Source organism: Panthera tigris, chromosome A1, assembly GCF_018350195.1.
Source record: "Panthera tigris isolate Pti1 chromosome A1, P.tigris_Pti1_mat1.1, whole genome shotgun sequence".
In the NCBI taxonomy this organism is placed as follows: domain Eukaryota; kingdom Metazoa; phylum Chordata; class Mammalia; order Carnivora; family Felidae; genus Panthera; species Panthera tigris.
In genome coordinates, this window is record NC_056660.1 from 740985 (window position 1) to 760436 (window position 19452).

The 19452-nt window shown below is 32.5% G+C and overlaps 1 protein-coding gene across 1 annotated transcript in view; it reads right to left on the reverse strand.

The window, feature by feature from the left end:
* Positions 1 to 366: 366 nt before the first annotated feature.
* Positions 367 to 19452, reverse strand: part of PSPC1 (paraspeckle component 1) — a 73080-nt gene continuing 53994 nt past the window's right edge. Inside the window, exons 7-9 of the mRNA XM_042997352.1 lie at positions 7362 to 7419; positions 3597 to 3766; positions 367 to 1559 (exon numbers count right to left, since the gene is read on the reverse strand). Coding sequence (XP_042853286.1) covers positions 1374 to 1559; positions 3597 to 3766; positions 7362 to 7419 — 414 coding nt within the window. The 3' untranslated portion in view covers positions 367 to 1373. The remainder of the gene's footprint in view (positions 1560 to 3596; positions 3767 to 7361; positions 7420 to 19452) is intronic.

The following is a 19452-nucleotide window of genomic DNA, read 5'->3' on the forward strand; positions in this document are numbered from 1 at the left end:
AATATTTACATACTATTCATTTCAAAATAGCACATTATTCTTCATGAAAATGCTAAAAGTATGATACAGTAACACACTGAAATGTTGTATGAGAAATAACTATGTTATGATCAATGGCTGATGCATTCGATTTGTGGTTTAAGGTGAATATAAAATTCCGTAAATGTAATTTTAAATTAGACATGGCTAACATACAAAATTTTAAATATAGCAAGGACTTTGTTTTAGAATAACAATTATAATGTGATTAAATCAGTTTTTCCCTAATACTGAAAATCAAACTTCAGGGATCTAACCCGATTCCAATGACCTTATTAGCCACATTCTCAATTTCCTGTTTTCCTTTTCGTTTTTTTGGTTTTTTTCCCCAATCACCACTTGAACTGTTTCCCTTGGAAACAAACACAACTAGCCTGTCAGACAAGTTTTACTGGAGAGACTTACCCAACTATGGGAAGATATTTACAACACTGCAGAGTTAATCCACCTTTAGTACTTCTATAAAACAACATTCTCAAGAAATGCCTAATTTCTTCTAAATCACACCAAATCTTCATGGAACATCCAACCTAACATGATTGTAAGGAAATTTAAAGGGTAAGATCTAGATACTGACACCAAATAATAGCAGATTAGATGAAAAATAGACATTATTTTATAAGCAAAAGAGATTTGCCTCCAAACAGTGTTTTTTTTTCCAAGATTCAAAAGATTTATTTGAAAAAATCAGCACAGGACAAAGATATCCTTAATATTCCTTCTCAGAATATTTGAATATTTAGAATCTATATGAAATGTAGACAGCAACTCTGATTTCACAGAAAGAACATCAATGGTTTATACAAATGTGAACTCCCATCCCCACCCCTCCCCGATATACTATTCTATCCACCCCTTATTGACATTAGCTTTCACTAAGCTTCTACCTTCAGTGCTACTTGCACAAACTAAAAAGCAGAAAATCATTTTCATTTTTAAGTGGCTGGAATTAATTAAAGCAACCAAAGTACTATTGTTACAGCAAAGTTTAGTAAAACTATGAGAGAATACTAATAACATTTGTAAATTATCCAAAATGATTTCTTTATTGAGATTAAGTAACTACATAGACTTCACAGTTCTATGGCATATTTATATTTAGCTAAAGTCACAAACACATTTTAACATTCACAATGATGAGCATCATCACCATTCTAATCTACAAAGCTTATGTATGAATAAAGAAAAATACAAAAACCTCAAGTTTTACAAAAGAAAAACTTTAAAGTCTACATACATTAACAATAAAACCATTTCTTCCAGGTAACAGGTAAAAGTGTAAAGGCATACCACGGAGGTTCTTTTTCTCTAAGTAGCCAGGAATGAAAGAACGTTTAATATCTACGACGCTTATTAGGGCCTTCAAAGTTGCCCCCTTGGCTTCCTCTACCAAAACCACCAGGACCACCACTAACAGGACCTACACCACTCATTGGTGCTTGAGGGGTTTCAGAACCTGTTCTACTCCCCATAGGTGATCCCATCTGAGATGGCGGTCCTTGCGGAAATCTATCATTATGCTATAATACCACATAATAAACATGAAGTCCATTTGGAACACGCCAAATATTAAGTGACAAGAAAAATTGGCAAAATCCCAAGTGGTGGTGTCATGAAGTTCAGCAGAAAGTCCAGCAGAATCAGGATCACACATAGAAGGAAGAAAGGAGCAATTTAATTAGTTACTACGTCAAAAAAAAAAAAAAAAAAATTAAATAAAGCATCTGAAGAGTTACATATTGCTAATGCTATGCCCCAATTTCATGAAAAAAGAATTGATTTTAAGAAGGGAATGCCATTTTAAACCTAATCAGTATTACAATATTGTTCTGATCTTTTTAATAAAAAAATAAGTTTATACTGCATACAACTGTGCTGTGCAAAAAAAATACTTTTTTTGAAAATCAAAGAAATAAAACTGGGGAGCAGCATCACACTGAAAAGGTATAAACATCCTAAAAATTTCAACAGCAGTGCTTTGAACATAGAAAGTACTAGTACAAACACACACAGAATTATTATTTCAATATTAAAACTTTTGATGTGTTTTTCTGGAAAGACTATCAATGGGAAAATATGGTTTTCTTAAAAACTGACAACTTATTAACATGTACTACTAATAGCACAATTAAATATCTGAATTCTTTGCTTTGGAAAACTTAACAAGAATAACCACATATGTTAATCTCAAAGATTGAACAGAACTCCCTACATGCAGTAGTAAAATGTCACTGTGAAAAAAATCAAGGGTGATATTTAAATAACAGTTACAATTTCAGAGGGAAGGGTGGAAAAACGGGCCAGTTAATACTACTTTAAGTTACTACTGATGATTATAAGCCACACAAAAACTTAACCGAAGCAGTTTTTACTAGCTTTCAGACATTTTACTGTAAAATAAAGCCTCCAGAGAAGGAAACAAATATACTAATTATGCGCCATCTGATCACAGTAGATATTATGGCACTGCTTTTCTATCTCTCTATACACTCATTAAAATAAAAAACTGTTACCATGTCCAATTTTTCCAAAATGCTTAAAGACTTGCATTTAAAGTAAATAAATTTAAAAATGATGAAACACTGTATCCGTCAATCCTAAGACACACATTCACTTTTAATATCTCTGAAATCAGTATGGATTTACAGTCAATGGCATTTCTGAATTTAACTGGCAGTGCTTTTTCTTTCTTAGCAGCAATGGCGCCTTAACACATGTTGTGGTAGTTCCAAAATAAAACTGCCTTTCAAAGTATACACTCATTACCAATTTTCCTTTAAATGCTATTTAGAACAACCATTAACAAAAACCAAATGAAACAATGTTTTGCCAATAGAAAACCTCATTTAAATAGTGACAGACTTTAAAGGAAATGAGAAGTTATTAGTCTTGCTACTGATACTCAAAATAAGAACTATTATTGAAAAATTTTGCTTTTACAATTACTTAACCCACACAAAGATATCTTCACACTCTCAAACCAACACATAAAACTGTATACTTTAAATTTTATAACAAATATAATTAGTAATCCTGTAAGACTGCAAAATGTAATTTAAAATATATTTTACAACCTTAAAGTACCTTATTTTACAGTTAAATTCTCTGAAATGAATCATAAGTAATCTTGTTATTAAAAAATATTTACAGAAAACTGTGTTTTCACACATACTGGAGTTTTATTCCCCACCAAAGGTAAGGAGTCTACACACAGGAAAAAGAACACAATCTTAAAATCTTGACCTTTACATTGAATACTGGTAAGAGGTGGATACAAACTAAAAGCAATATAAAAATAACTATAATTAAAATGTATATTGGCCATATACTTAAGTACAAAAGCATACCATGATTGGTAATCCTAATTCTTGTGATACTTAAAAATTGCCTTTCACGTAAGTCAACATGTAATTGCACAAAATTACTTTTTCTTCAGTGGATATTGATCTTTACCGCCAAAATAAATGATGCCAAATTATGTTAAGTGTGAAGTTACCTTTGGGGCAGAAAAGTATATATTACTGAATATAATCAAAATAATGTTTATGATACATTACCACTGCTCCATTATCTGGCATCATTGGAGTTCCCATATTTGCAGCTCCTTCTGGTCCCATGGCAGGACCAGGACCCATTGGTGGGCCAGGTATAGTTCCTCTGTTGTTCATATTCATACCCATCATTGGAGGAGGACCTTGGTTACCAGCAGGTGCTGGGCTAAATGCATCTACGCAAAACAATCTATACTTAGAGCTGTCCTATCTTAGTTTAGTAAACATTAAAAATTTAACAATACTTATGCAAACTATATAGCAAGACTATTACCAAAATCATTTTCCTTCTTCGAGAATGGATGCTCAATTATCTACTCTGTAACAGTGCATTACCTACACTATAGAATTTTCATCCCCAAATCAAATGTACACAAAACAAGTGAAACAACTATTAATTATTTCAGGATATCTGCGACTGTCAAAGCTTGAAAGATTTTTTTTAAATGTGAGTATTACTTGCTATAGTCTGCTTTTTAACCAACTACTCCCTTACAATGGTGACTATACTCTACCAGTTTACATTAACAGCAAAGGATTAGCACTTTGGAAACTACGAATAAATATATAAAGTTCACTAAAACTAACCTCTTGACTTTTATGTAAGTTACTGAATATATCCCAAAACTATAGGAGGTACTGTTTTTTAACTTTATGTAGAAATAGGCAATCTAAACCAAAAAAAAAAAAAAAAAAAAAAAAAAAAAAAAAAGGCTCATCATGACAAAGCTTATTTTTAAAAAGCAACTGTAACCAAATATAAATATTAACAGCTATTTGAAATTTTTTTGGCATGCTAAAATTCTGGAAATGGGGACAACTAGATATACTTCAAATTTTTTCATCAAAAAGATATCCACCTGGCCTCATGTTAACTGCAATAGTGGCTGAGCTGTAACACTATTTTTATAATGGTTTCAAATACAACATTTTTAGGTATCTACTTTGAATTTTGTTATTTTTAAAGTACTCATACGTTTTTTCATCAAAAATTCGTAACAAAGACTGACTCTAACTTAAGAGTTTTCTTCTAGTACTTCGTTTGATAGGTCAATTTTATGACACTCAGAATTCAATTTCTCAAAAACACAATGTAACCAGAGCTGACATTTTCATTCAAACCCACAACTCTACACAGTATCTTAATGCAGCTGAATTCTACAGATGACTGAGCCTAGGGAGCAGCTGTGAGAAAAAATTCTTACTCCCTACCAGTCCCTGGCAATATATGCTACTGACTCTTTCTCAACTCAATCCCCAGGAACCCAGCCACTGCATAGGGAAGATTATTTCCTTAATCCCAAAATGTTCCTGATGATAAATCTACACTACCTATCCAAGAATATTTCTATTCCCTCAGCAGAGCAATAAATAAAAATTTTTACGAGAATCCCACATCTTGGGCCACCTGGGTGGCTCAGTCAAGTTAAGCATCCACTTCAGCTCAGGTCATGATCTCACAGTCTGAGTTTGAGCCCCGTGTTGGGCTCTGTGCTGACAGCTCAGAGCCTGGAGCCTGCTTCGGATTCTGTGTCCCCCTCTCTCTCTGCCCCTCTCCCCCCTCCCCCACTCTCTGTCTCTGAAAAATGAATAAACCTTAAAAAAATTTTTTAATAAAATAAAATTTAATTTAAAAAAATATTTCCACAACATCTCTCACATGGAAATGAAGAAGAATGGAGACATTATCTGTAAGGAATCTTAACTTTCCCTAAAAGAACACATCAAGGGTTAGGTTTACTTCTCTTTTTAATAAAATGTTAACTGTTATAAGATTCAAATATAGCTATACAACTATGGGTACAATAAAAAAATCAAAAATAACATTTTCAACTATCAACAATTAGAGTATTATTTCTAGTAATTAAGCTTTCTATCACACAGCTACATTAAACTAAATTTAAAGATCTAAGAAATGTTAGAATTATCTGGTCCCCTGAAAAGCAGTTTTATAATCTGTGATTTCCTTGGTAGATAAACTGGTGATACACCAGAAAGTCTATTTCCACATTCCATCAACATAACTTGGTAGGACATGACAATTTACTGATTTGACAGTGACATTCAACTGAATGATAATGACTCATAAGTAAACCATTAGGATAAAGCCTCAGATTGAATAAAATGTAAAAAGGAGGAAATTAAATGGACTGGATTTTAGGAGAGTTGAGAAAGTGATCAATTGTAATATGGTTCTCTGGTAAAATAAAATGCCCTAAAAATTTTTAATTCTCTTAAATTCTTAATAAGGAATCTAAAAGTATATTCTCATTATTCTTCTGATAAAGTTGCTAATCAAGCAGTCAGAATGTTTTCAAGGCCTCTGCACATCAGAAATAATTCATTTGTTTCTGATGTTCACAGCAACCTAATAATTATAATGGTATTTCAAGGTACCTACAATCCATAACCTCACACTTACAACTCTTAAAAGCACCTGGATTGTATTACACACCTTCTATGGTTTACTTTGAAAAAGACTTAAAATTGAACTTCTTGTACATTACTATATATTCAACTGTGCCTCTAGAATTTATGTACTAGAACGAAGCCTGAAGAACTTCTGTATTCTTTGTTCACTAATTATTTCATGTTTCCATCGCAACTAACATCACAATTAAGATCTTTATGAGTAAGGGCCATGTTTCATGCTTCCTTTGTATACCAGAAATGCTAAGTAACTTTTTACTGGCAGGTAAGAAAAGTGACCAAGTAAACAGCAATATACAATTTTAGATGATCTGACTACAAGCAGCAAAGAAACAGGCATGAGAAGTAGGGGGAAAAGGTTGATCACAGAAAAAGCTAATTCCAGATATTAGATGCTTTAAGGTTTTTTTACTCTCTACACCACATATTCTAAGTACAATCAGAATTTTCTCAGTGGGTGTATATATTATGCATATTAGAATGCTACAGTAATTAACCTTCACATTATGTTATATAAAGACTTTAATTTAATGACAGCTTCTATGGGACAATATGAAATGAATATATAAAAAGTTTATCTAACTTTTAAGCGTATAACATTTCAAACTTAAAAAGACCTACAAAAACATCCCACACTTATTTTCCCTTCACCTTGTTCACTTGATACAGTATCCCTCACTAGTAGAGATGTTAATGTAGGCACTTTCATAAAACCTTTACATCAACTCTAAAGTTATGCATTAGCCTAGATGTGTAAGACACATCTCATTTCCTTGACATGTCACAGATGCCTCCAAACAATGTACTTCTGTGCACAATACGTTAGGTTACGGCAAAATAAGTTAAACATTCAGTAAAATGAATAAAAAATAACTCCAAAGTTACACAAAAGGTTACCTTACCAATAGAAATTTATAAAATAGTCTCAAAAAGTTTAAAGAAACTACAAAGTCAGGAACTATCAATTTCTAAGGTAAAAAAGCCAATTTGAAAGCATGAAGTTTGATTTTTAAAAAATGCAACAACATAGCTGCATTACACCATGCAATGACTGAACAAGTTTCAGGTTGTATCAAAACCTGGTTACAGGTTTCTTTCATTAAATCTATTAAAATATAATATACCCTTAGCCGTCAAGTAAACAAAATGAAAATGGTGTTTTTAGGCACACTGTTTTTAATGTACTTCTATTTTTTTCAACTTACTAAATATATGAGATTTCACTGTTACAAATGTTGGTTCCAAATTTTAGACTGTTACTGATATGTAGATACCACAAACAGCATGTACAGTTCCCCAAAGAATTACAAGTTACAGAAGACTTTTGCTTCAGATCCCTACCTCCCATGTTTATTGCTCCACGGGGACCCATATCACCCATTCTCATTTCCTGTTCTCTCTGTAAGTAAGCATAGTTGTCACAGTCAACCTATCGATCTTATGACTTTACATTTCCCATCTAAAATCAGAAAGAAAAGAATAAATTGGGACATCACTTTCCATTAAAAAAAAAATTTTAAATTTTCCAACATCACTTACTTAATAAACCTGAAAAGAACTTCAGTCTCCCAGGTTCGATATGCCACAGTGCTTAGAGCATTCAGTTTATACTGCTAGATTATACTGTCAGATTACATAAAGTCTACCACAGATGTTTTTAATGTTCTTAGTTCAACAGATCAATGGCTAGATTCCAAAAAAGAAAAATCTAGCATTAATAACCACCAGGACCCACTGTTTCACTAAAGTCTTAAAACAGAAATGACCGTTAATCCTTTTATATGCAAATGTTTTCAAACATCCAACACAAACAGCTGTGGGCACTAAGCTTAAAGTTATAGACAATTTTCATTTTAGAAATACTGTAATACACACTTGCGTTTTTATTCAAATATCCAAGCATCGTTTTACCCAAGATATGACCTATACAGGCCATGAAAGTCTCCCAGCACACAATTATTAAAAATTCAACATAGCACTGCTTCCTTTATTTGGAAATCTAAATAAAAGTGTTCTTACACAGTTGCCAAATTCTGAAACAAAATGCTAAGGTTAATAGTGATACAAAGGTCATGCAAATTACAAAATGTTTTAAATTTCAGTAAAATTCAACTGCTTCTAAGAAACTTCATTTACTACCAGTAGTTACATAGAAGTAACTTCAATGAAATCTCTAGGTGAAATTACTCAACATACTGTGATGGAAATTTGCACTATTATTTAATGATCTTTTCAATTATCAAATCAGTGTTAAATGTAGCAATCATAAAACACATTCTGAGACAACTGTAGCAATGTCTAAATCTTTAAAAAGCACCCTTTTTATACTTTTAAAAGCAATTTTATTAAAATGTGCTTAAAATTCCACTTAGTAATACAAAATACCAGTGAAAGCACCTATAAAAGCTAGAAGTAAAGAAAAGCTTACGGTAGACAAATGCCATTAAGCAGCAAATCAACTGCCCAGATGTAACCTAATAGATATGTCTCAAAACGTAACTTTGAATGAAACTGTTACAAGAAAAACATCACACAGCATCATAAAGAAATGTTTTATCACGTTATTTAGAAAATGTAAATCCCAAATCTTTCTTTAGACTGTTTTTTTTTTAAACTTCACAAAAAACAAATTTGTCTCTTCTCATAAAACTTCCAGCTAGTAATGGACACTACCGACTAGCAAAAGAGCTAGAGTATTTTATAGAATGGATTTCTGATGAAGTCATATGGAAAATACTATTTTATGATCACATAATACTATCATCAATAAATCAAACCAAGTTGTCTTTCCTCATCACTAAAACCTGATAAAATGTGGACTGCTTCAGCATATCCAAACTATTCCAGGTATTAGTTATAGCAGATTCTTGTTACTGAAAAGCTGGTCCATTTCAACACCACAGTAAAATACATGGATTTTTTTTTTTGATCATGACATTTTTGGGGAATAAGGGATTAATAATTTGTATTTTTACTTTTGGATTTGCCTTAACTATTAAAGATGAGAAGTGCAGCATCTAGCCACTAACATGGTAATTATGACAGTCTTACTGTTTGAGACTTCAATTTTCAAATCTCCCTTATAAATTCTGACATGCTAACTGGATGCCTGTGATTCACTGGTGGGGGCAAGGAGGGAGACAACTTTTTTACTATCTCCTTACAATTTCAGCTTTACCTATCACTTTCCAAAGTAACGTTTAGCTTTATTATTCACAAAGTACTTTTAAAAAATTGTTCTTAAATTATTCTATTCCATTTCCTTCATTAGCAGAATTCTGGAGAGACTGTATAGGTTTTCAAAAAAGCTTTTATTAATTAAGTATTCTCCACACCCAGTGTGGGGCTCAAACTCATTACCTCAAGATCAAGAGCCACATGCTCTACTGACTAACCCAGGTGCCCCTAGATTTATGATTTTAAGTCAATTATTCAACAGTGGCCATAACATTCCCTGATGCTCTATTAGAAACTGATTCCAGTTCTATAATATCTTTCTTTAAATGAGATAATCAGAATGTCTTATGATAATCCATGCTAATGTAGCCTATCACTATGCTAAAACACCAATATATATATTATAGCATTTTCCATTAAACATACATATATTCCATACTTAGTATTGTTGACATTTCCTTAAAGAAAAGTACCAAGTACTGTTTTATACAGCTTCACATGTAAGACTAAGAAAATGAGATGGTATAATTAGATGACAGATTATTTTTTAGCTATTTTAGAAAGAGCAAAAGAACTTTTCGGCTTCCTATAAGGTCATGTCTTAAGGTTACTGTTATTTTCTAAAAATTCACTGCTACTTATTTCTAGTAAAATGCAAGAATCACATTATATTTAAGGGTAGGTTAAACAATGAAAATTAAGACAATACTTCTCATTATAACTTGATTTATCAAATGTCAGTGAGAAACACTTGAAATTCACTGTAACTATGTACCCATCCAAAAAGAAATACACAAGACCTTCACTTCCATGAATTCTAATATCTGAAGTTATAACTGGCGCATAATATAAACCAAATTTTGAAAGACTGCACTGTAACAAGATAATAAAGCTATGATAAAAATTTGGTTTAATTAATTCAATTACTCTTCATAGCAACCCTGTAAGATAGGTCTACTGTTATCTGATTTTAAAGATCATAAAACTAAGGCACAGCACTGTCAAATAACTTACTCAAGTTTGAACTGACCTATGAAATTCTGCCAAAATAGAGTTTATAAAGTTTTCACCTTCACAAAGCAGCTTCATTTTTTTTTTCAAGGATTCCAACAAAGACTAAAAAAGGCAAGGTTTTTAATTTATTGTATGTTCATAAGAAGTTGTGCCTTTCTGGGGCACCTGGGTGGCTCAGTTGGTTGAGCGTCTGTTTAGCTCAGGTCATGATCTCGTGGTTCATGAGTTCGAGCCCTTCGTACAGCTCTGTGCTGACAGCTCAGAGCCTGGAGCCTGCTTCGGATTCTGTGTCACCCTCTCTCTCTGCCCCTCCCCCGCTCATACTCAGTCTGTCTGTCTGTCTCTCTCTCTCTCAAAAATAAACATTAAAATTTTTAAAAGACATTATTTTTTTTAATTGTATGTATGTATTCCTGAGCCTGTCACTGAACTATGCTTATATTCACAGGTGACCACAAAAGTAAGTAAAATATGACTAATTTCCAGAACCACATATCAAAGCAGCATTCCATTAAAACAGTGGATTCTCAAAGTGTGGTTGATGTGAGTACTGAGTCTGCAAGACTTTTTCAGGAAGCACACAAATTCAAAACTTTTCATACTAAACACTAGAACATACATGCTAACTAACTTGAATATAAATTAAAAAATTAAAATATATAATAAAAAATAATAAAAAAAATAAACACTAGAACATGGATATAAGACTCTTATCTAGTTGGGCTTTTCAGTCTATCAACTATTGTGTGGATGATGCAAAAGCAATGACAGGCAAAAATGTTGAGATTTTAGCACAAATTAAGGCACTTCAATTCAATTTTTACTAGTAACTATCATTGTATTCTTCACACACAAACTGCAGTTTTAAATTTTCAACTATGAGTACCTAGATGAAGCAGTTAAAATGAGTATTAAACCACCACATGCCTTTTTAATAATCTATGCAAGAAAACAAGATACATACATAAAGCATTTCTGCTTGCATTCTGAAATAGGGTGGTTCTTCTTCAAGAAAAACCATTCTTATGACTGGGATGCAAACTGAACAAGATGTCATCTGACAAACTATGGTTACTGACTTGTGTACAGGTATTCCTTGCTTTTTGAAAGTGTGCATGCATTACACCACTTAGCTTTTATGAGACACCTACATTTGTAGTGTTTCTGCTAACCAAACAGCATCCAAATATTTTCACTTTTATGGAAAAAAGGCAAAAAGTAAAAATAAAGTTCAGTGTGTTTTGCAGCAAGCAATTTCAGAGGCAGCACAAACCTAGAGCAGCAAGACTGGCACGACCAAGCTCTTTCTTTCCCTGGGAACTAGACTCAACATCTCAACACCAAGCCGCCTGTATCTGTGAACATCTGTGCTCTAACTTGACTTATTCTGTGCATCAGCTACCAAGATGTGTCCTAAGGTTTCAGAGAAGCCTAAGGGGTTATTTTTTGGGCCTGGAAACCCTCAAAACATTTTTTATATAAATATTAATGGTAACTGCTTCTTCATTTTATGCCATTTTGGCTTACAAAAGGTATCACAGGAATGCTATACTTTTGGACAGTGTTTGGTACACATTTTCTGGTAAGATCAGTGGTTGATATTTTAAAAATGTGACTTGTTTTTTATTTTGTATAATAAAATACATTAAAATATGGAAGATTTGCATAACTCAGTAGGTCAATATTTTTGTAATGTTTGGTATATGACATTACAAAATCATGCATTGGTAAAAGATCCATTCAAAGTTTAAGGCAGCCCAACGGATTGTAATACAGTGAAAACTGTCAAGTTTCACTGTAATATTAAACAAAAATATCCACAATTATCTGTAAATGTTAAAATATACTCATCTCCATTTACTAATTTATCTAAGTGAAGCCAGATTTTCTTCATGCACTTCAACCAAAAGAGCATTTTGCAACAGATGGAATGCAAAAGCAAATATGGGAATCCAGCCATTTCCTATAAAGTCAAACATTGAATAAATTTATAAAAGAGTAAAACAATACCGCTCTTCCCACTACATTAAAGTGGAACTTCAAAAAGATCTGCAAAAATATAATATAAGGCAACTGTTCCCACTACAACCCATTTTCTGTCAAGTTTCTCTCTTAATTTCTAATATGGTAAACAGACTGACTGACATAACCTAAACAAAAGCTCTTAGGGGTCTTCAATAATTTTTAACAGTGTAAAAAGATATCAAAACCAAAGAGATTAAGAACCACTGCTTCTAAGTTCCGGTCAGTATTTGCTCATGAAAATTTAAGCAGCAGAAAATCTGCACTAATGTAAGCTAAACATTATTTTATGTAAAATAGGATCTTTTCCTTTAATACTTAACACTCAGGATACCAACCTGTGAATTTAAAGATCTCGTAGTTTACTTTTTTTAGATAACCAAATTTAAAGAATTCACACAATACAAAAATAAGGCTAAAATAAATTATACTATATGCCTAAGGTTTAGAAAAGTGAGCTACAGAAATGACAACACAGTATCTATCAACTGACACAACACTTTGCAATGAGTTGATAGAATATATTCATCTAACACTCATTAATCTAAATCCTTGTTAGAATGACAAGGATCATTATTCTTTAATCTGTAAACATCTTTCATGTACACTTCTGAAGAAACTTCTAGGGACTGACAAGGGATCACCATGTACCATTTAGGTTCAATGTCTTAATAGAGAAAATGTTAAAATTCTTGATGTAAAAATACTGATACAGAACATTTAAATCTACTAAATGATATATAATTTTAGAGAAGATTCTAAGTTTTGGGAAATAACAAGATTCGACCTTCTTATCATTAAACATTCCTAAATATAAATTTCATTTAGCACTTAGAAATCTATCTTTTCCTTCACTGGAGAAGTTTACACAAAAGAATAATAAGATTATTAGATATCTAGTTAAACTTTTAAGGAGAAATAAACTATTAGTATCTGAAATTTTCACTATATAACAAACACAACATATCTGGAAAAAAAACTGGAATAAAAATCAATTACATGAAATATTAAGAAATAGGTATAAAGAAAAATTACAAAAATAACCACTAGGTATCTTTGCCAAGAAATTATTCACTCCTTTAAAAAGTGTTACAATACTGTTAAAATAAAAATAATTTTAAACTAAAAAGGGAAGTAAGACATGTTTCCACTGATATAAATAATAGCATGCAAACTTTCCAACATAACCAACAGAGAATGCTTGGAAGACTTAAAATTTCTACTTCAAGTAATTAAAAACAAGAATTTCCCAAACATACTACTTACTCACTACTAGACAGAGAAGGGGGGATGTTTTTAAGTAACATGAGACAGTCTTTCAATAAATACAATTTATGGTGATTTTTTTACCCTCAATTTGAATACATGCATTCCATGATATCTGCACCCCTGAATACTGGAGAAATGTTCTTCAGTTATGTGGTTGTTAAAATGATATTTTTACACCATATATCATTAGGGAATTGCAAATTAAGACAACAGTGAGATACCACATCAATCAGAATGGCCAAAATCCTAAACACTGACAACACAAAGCATGACAAGGATGTAGAGAAATAGGAATTCTAATGTATTGCTGATAGGGATTATAAATGGCATGTTTACTTTTCTAGAAAACAATTTAACAGTTTCTTACAAAACTAAACATACATACATACAATCCAGCAACCACAAACCTTGGTATTTACACAAAGATGAAAACTTATGACCGCACAAAAACCTGCACATGGATGTTAATAGCAACTAAATTTAGTCATAATTGCAAAAACTTGGAAGCAACCAACATGTCCTTATTAGGTGAATGGATCAACAAACTGCAGTACCTCCAGACAATGAAACATTACTTGGCACTGAAAATAAACAAGCTATTAAGCCATGAAAAGACACAGAGTAACCTAAAATGCCATTACCAAAAAACCAATATGAAAAGTCTATATATTACAATTCCAACTATACGACATTCTGAAAAAGTCAAAACTATAAAGACAGTAACAAAATCAGTGCTTGCCCAAGATAAGGAAGGAGGGAGGGATGAACAGGCAGAGGACAGAGGATTTTTAGGGCAGTGAAACTATCCTGTATAGTGTTAACAATGGGTACATGTCATATTTGCCAAAGGCCACAGACTGTGCAACACCAAGAGTGAACCCTATGGTCTTTGGGTGATAAGGATGTGTCAATTTGATAGTGAAGGAGTCGGTAAGTTAGGGGAAGGAGGTATATGGGAAATCTATCTTCAGCTCAATTCTGCTATGAATTTAAAACTGCTCTAAAAAATAGTCTCTCATAAAAAAAATAAAAAATAAAATAAAATAAAATAAAATTAAATTAAATTAAAAAATACAATAAAATAAAATACAGTAAAATAAAATACAATTAATTAATTAATTAATTAATTAATAAAAAATAGTCTCTTAGAGGCACCTGGGTGACTTAGCTAAGCATCGACTCTTGATTTCAGCTCAGGTCATGATTTCACGATTCAAAGGATGGAGCCCTGCATCAGGCTCTGTACTGAAGCGCAGAGCCTGCTTGGGATTCGCTCTTTCCCTCTGCCTCTCTCCCCAACTCGTTCTCTCTAAATAAATATTTAAAAACTAATAAAATAAAAACCATTAAAAAAATTTAATGTTTCTTTTTGAATAATCAATTCCATATATAAATTTATACTACAAATTTTTGTCATGAAATAAAACTTTGTTACTTGTTAAATTTCAAATCAGAAATAAAATGAAACAACAAATACAAAAAGGGGGGCTTACTCTTAGCTCACTGCATTTGTTAACCTCAAAACATACCTCTGAATCTAAATTCATTCAATGTATTTTTAAAGCCTGGTTCAGGAATCTTAAAAGATTATTCTGGTGCCACCTGTCAAATTCAAAACTTAATTGCTGCTTTTTAATAAATAGAGTGATTTTCTAACTGAAGATTAATTAAATCTAATTATAAATAATCCACCATATATCAAAAGACAGAAGAGAATAAATTTATATTTAAACAAATTTATATTCAGCTGAGAAGAGTTTTAATCACATATCCAAGGGATACTTTCAAAATTATTATCATCATCTTTTTTCACTTGTCATAGCAAACTCTAAAGACAGGCTTTTAAAGACTGAAACTGATTAGGAATACCTATTCTTCAAATTTAGTTATTTTATCCTAAACTCTTAAAGAAATCATCCATGATAGTATCAGCTACAACACAAACACAGTATTTTTAGTACTATCCTATTAAAGCTCACATAATACTGGTAATTGGTTTGCAACTCTTCACTCATAACCTCCTAACCAGTACATTTCCTTATCAAAGTCAAAACAACTAACATGACTGGCCAGACCAAGGTATGAAAGATGAAACAAAAGAACAAATATAAACTGTACAAGAAGCAATTCCAAGCTGGTCCCATCAACAGAAAAAAGCAGTGGAAGGTGCAAACAAAGCACAAGTGTTCCAATGTATAAAGAATTAAGTATATATTTAATGGGGAATCTTTGTGTGATGCTAGGTATTAAACAAATTATCTTAGTAGTTAGTATACCATAAGCTATGAAATTTTAACAAATTACATAGTTTTCTTAAGTAGACAACTCAAAACAACAGGTTTAATTATAGTAATTTTAAAAATATTTAAGTGGTAACTAAATAAAATTCAGGTATTTAAAACACAAATTTATAAGAAAAACTACTATTATAAGCATATCAATTGTTTAAAAGCAGAATTTAGGAAAACCAGTAACAGGACAAATGAAGAAGTTACCTTCTGAGAAACATGGTAAATTTACAACAAGAAAACAGGTTTTGAAACGTGGTGTACAATATAGTGCAGGATATCATAAGACAAAGTACAGGCAAACTTACCCATATACTTTTCAATTACTTGATATTTTAAACAGAAATAAATGCATTTCATCAGCAGAGAATGCTCACAAACCCAAGTTTCCTGCCACTAACAGTTAGATAATAACTATCCATAGACATTCACATTTATTTAGTCTAATTTGGTATAAAACTCTGATATTTCAGGTGACACAACAGAACTTCATGTCCTCAATATAAAGTAAAGAAGATACTAGATTGAGACTGACCTAAAAAAAAAAAAAACTTTTTTAAATCACCTTGTAGAACTTAAAGGGGGGTTTCTAAGTATTCCATTAAGAAGTCACAAAGCAGAAATAACAAGCTAAATTTTTATGTCTTCATAGAATCTTTTTAATTCAAATTATTTAATATGTAAAAATTCCTACTAGTTTTATTATACATATTTGACATCTCAAAAGTGTTTACTTTAGTTAAACACCTCTATTTACCAATCTTGACTTTCCTCTTCTCCAACCCCTCAAAAAAGGTAAACATTAAGCTAAAAGTCTTACCATTCTGAACCAAGTACGATTCAAAGAACTTACCATTTCAAATGAAAAGACATGAGGTATACCTACAACACAGTGGAATAATAAACCAATCATATCAGTTTAAAAGAAAAAAAAAAAAAACACTCAGGGGCGTCTAGGTGGCTCAGTTGGTTGAGCATCTGACTTTGGCTCAGGTCATGATCTCACAATTCGTGGGTTCAAGCGCTCCATCAAACACGCTGCTATCAATGCAGAGCCCACTTTGGAGCCTCTGTCCCCGTCCCCCACGCTGCCCTTTCCCCGCTCCTGCTCACTCTCTCAATAATAAATTTTAAAAAAACATTAAAAAAAATACACCCAAATAAGTTCCACAACAGTGCTGAGGCTACTCAATGCACTCGACACTCCCTTTGCAATCTCTTTCTATACTCTCAAAACTTATTTTTAAAGTTTATTCAAGAGAGAGCACACACACGTACACACAGGGGAGGGGCAGAGAGAGAAGAGAGGAAGAGAATCCAAAGCAGACTCCATGATGTCAGTATGGAGCCAGACGCGGGGCTTGAATCCATGAACCATGAGCTCATAACCTGAACCAAAATCAAGAGTTAAGACACTTAACCGACTGAGCCACCCAGGTGCCCCTAGACTCTCAAAACTTTTTAGCTTTATCTCTGTACACTCTATGCAGATACTCTGCACCTACAATACTCTAATCAAAGACACGGGGCGCCTGGGTGGCTCAGTCAGTTGACCAACTTCGGCTCAGGTCATGATCTCCCAGTTCTTGAGTTCAAGCCCCGCATAGGGCTCTGTGCTGACAGCTCGGAGTCTGGAGCCTGCTTCAGATTGTGTGTCTCCCTCTCTGTCTCCATCCCCTCCCCCGCTCATGCTGCCTGCCCCTCCCTCCCTCCCTCCCTCTCTCCCTCCCTCTCTCTCTCTCTCTCTCTCTCTCTCTCTCAAAAATAAATAAAACATTAAATTTTTTTTAACAAAATAAATAAAATACTCAAAGACCTAATCCTCAACTTGATTCACTTCTGTATCCTCTATGGTACTCAGCACTTTGAACACAGTAAAAACAGTGACCAAATTTTCTTACTAAATGGAAACCTCTAAAATCCTTCTGTAAGTCTAACACTCTGATGGGATATCCAAGTGAGATCGATGAATAGTTAGGTGTACTGAAAACCAAACATCAAAAATTGTTATTTGACTGTTTTTTAAAAACTTACTCTTCATTATGGGATTCCATTATGAAGTCTACAAAAATACATCAATAGTCTTAACACCAATCGTTTCAAAACTACAGATGTTTAACATGAGACATTAGTATTCAATAAATACCAAAGTACAGTGGCCCATAAACAACACTGAAAACCATGTGACTAAGCTGCACTGGTATCTGAAAAATAAGACACCAAACTATTTAATTCTCTGTTTACATCTAAGTAACCACAATATGACAAATGCAACACTCTCAAACTCAAAAACTCAATGAAAGATCAATTAGTGGACAACAAAGTCAGAAAATAATTAGAATGCAATGTGGTAAGTACTAAAAAAGAATCATTATTAAAAATGATACAGCTAAGGTGAGTAGTAACAGAAGGTTATGCATGCACTAAGTGTATGCAGACATTCTCCAGGAGAAAAAAAGAGATAAAGAAATTTTTCTGGATTATAAGCCTCTCTGAAACTCTAATGGAAGGTTAAGACAAAAAAAAGACACTAGTCATCTAATATGACATAAAAATAATTAAGTACAATAAAGTATCCTCTGGTAAAGTTGGCATAGAGTTTAAGAGAGGCTCAGTAAGCATTTCCCTTTGGAGTCATTTGGAAGACTTTTAAATATGAATGATAAAACAGAAGAAGAAAAAACCATTATTTGTAATCATAATGTATGATTAAGATAACCATACATCCTGGTTTGCAAGAGACTGCCCATTTTATGCCTGCTGTAAAAAAAAGTAACTTTAAATAGTACCTATATTCAGTTGTCCTAGTTTGGTTGAAAATTCTTGAGGTTTTCCCCTACAAATGATTAGGTAATACTAAAACTATTAAAAAATCCTTTTGAGAAGTGATCAAAGATGTCAACAGCTGGTTAAAAGTGATACATTTCTTCAACCCAAATACCCCCAATCGTCAAAATTCTAACGATCATTTCCAAAGTATATATGAACATAACATACATAAACACATATTGATTTTTGTATTCACTGGACTACAAAAGCATAAGTCTAGTTTCAATTATGCTCCATCCCAAATATTGAGAAAAGTTCTTGTCTCACTGTAAGAAACACATTAAATTATTTTAGTAAATAAATGAAAACATTAACAATAAAAACACTGGTCACAACTAGAACATTATATGGGAGATCACTGCAATGTAAATGCTATAATTTTGATCATCATCATCATCATGCCCAAACCACTGTAACTGAGCTACTATTATAACAGCAATAGGTACTAACCTGCCCCCCTAGGTCACACCTAAATCTGACACCAAGCTCTACAGCAAATGATTCTTCTGTTATTTCCACAGAATAATGAAGATGCTATAAAAATCCCTTGTAAAATATGTCCTTTTTCTGAATGCTTCAGGTATTTAGACTTCTAAAAAATAATCTTCTTCTGCAATAAAATCAAATCATTTATTAGAGCTAAATAATTTATAGGAAGAGGAGTAATAGCCACGTGGAAACCACAAAATGGCAACTTCTCTCAAAAATTCACAGATCATTTCAGAAAATGTTATTTGTACCTACTTATTAGTAATTAATGATTATCATCAGTTCTCTCTGCCAACATCTATTAATGAAATTTTATTACTAGCTAGAGTTTCTGTTTTGAGTTT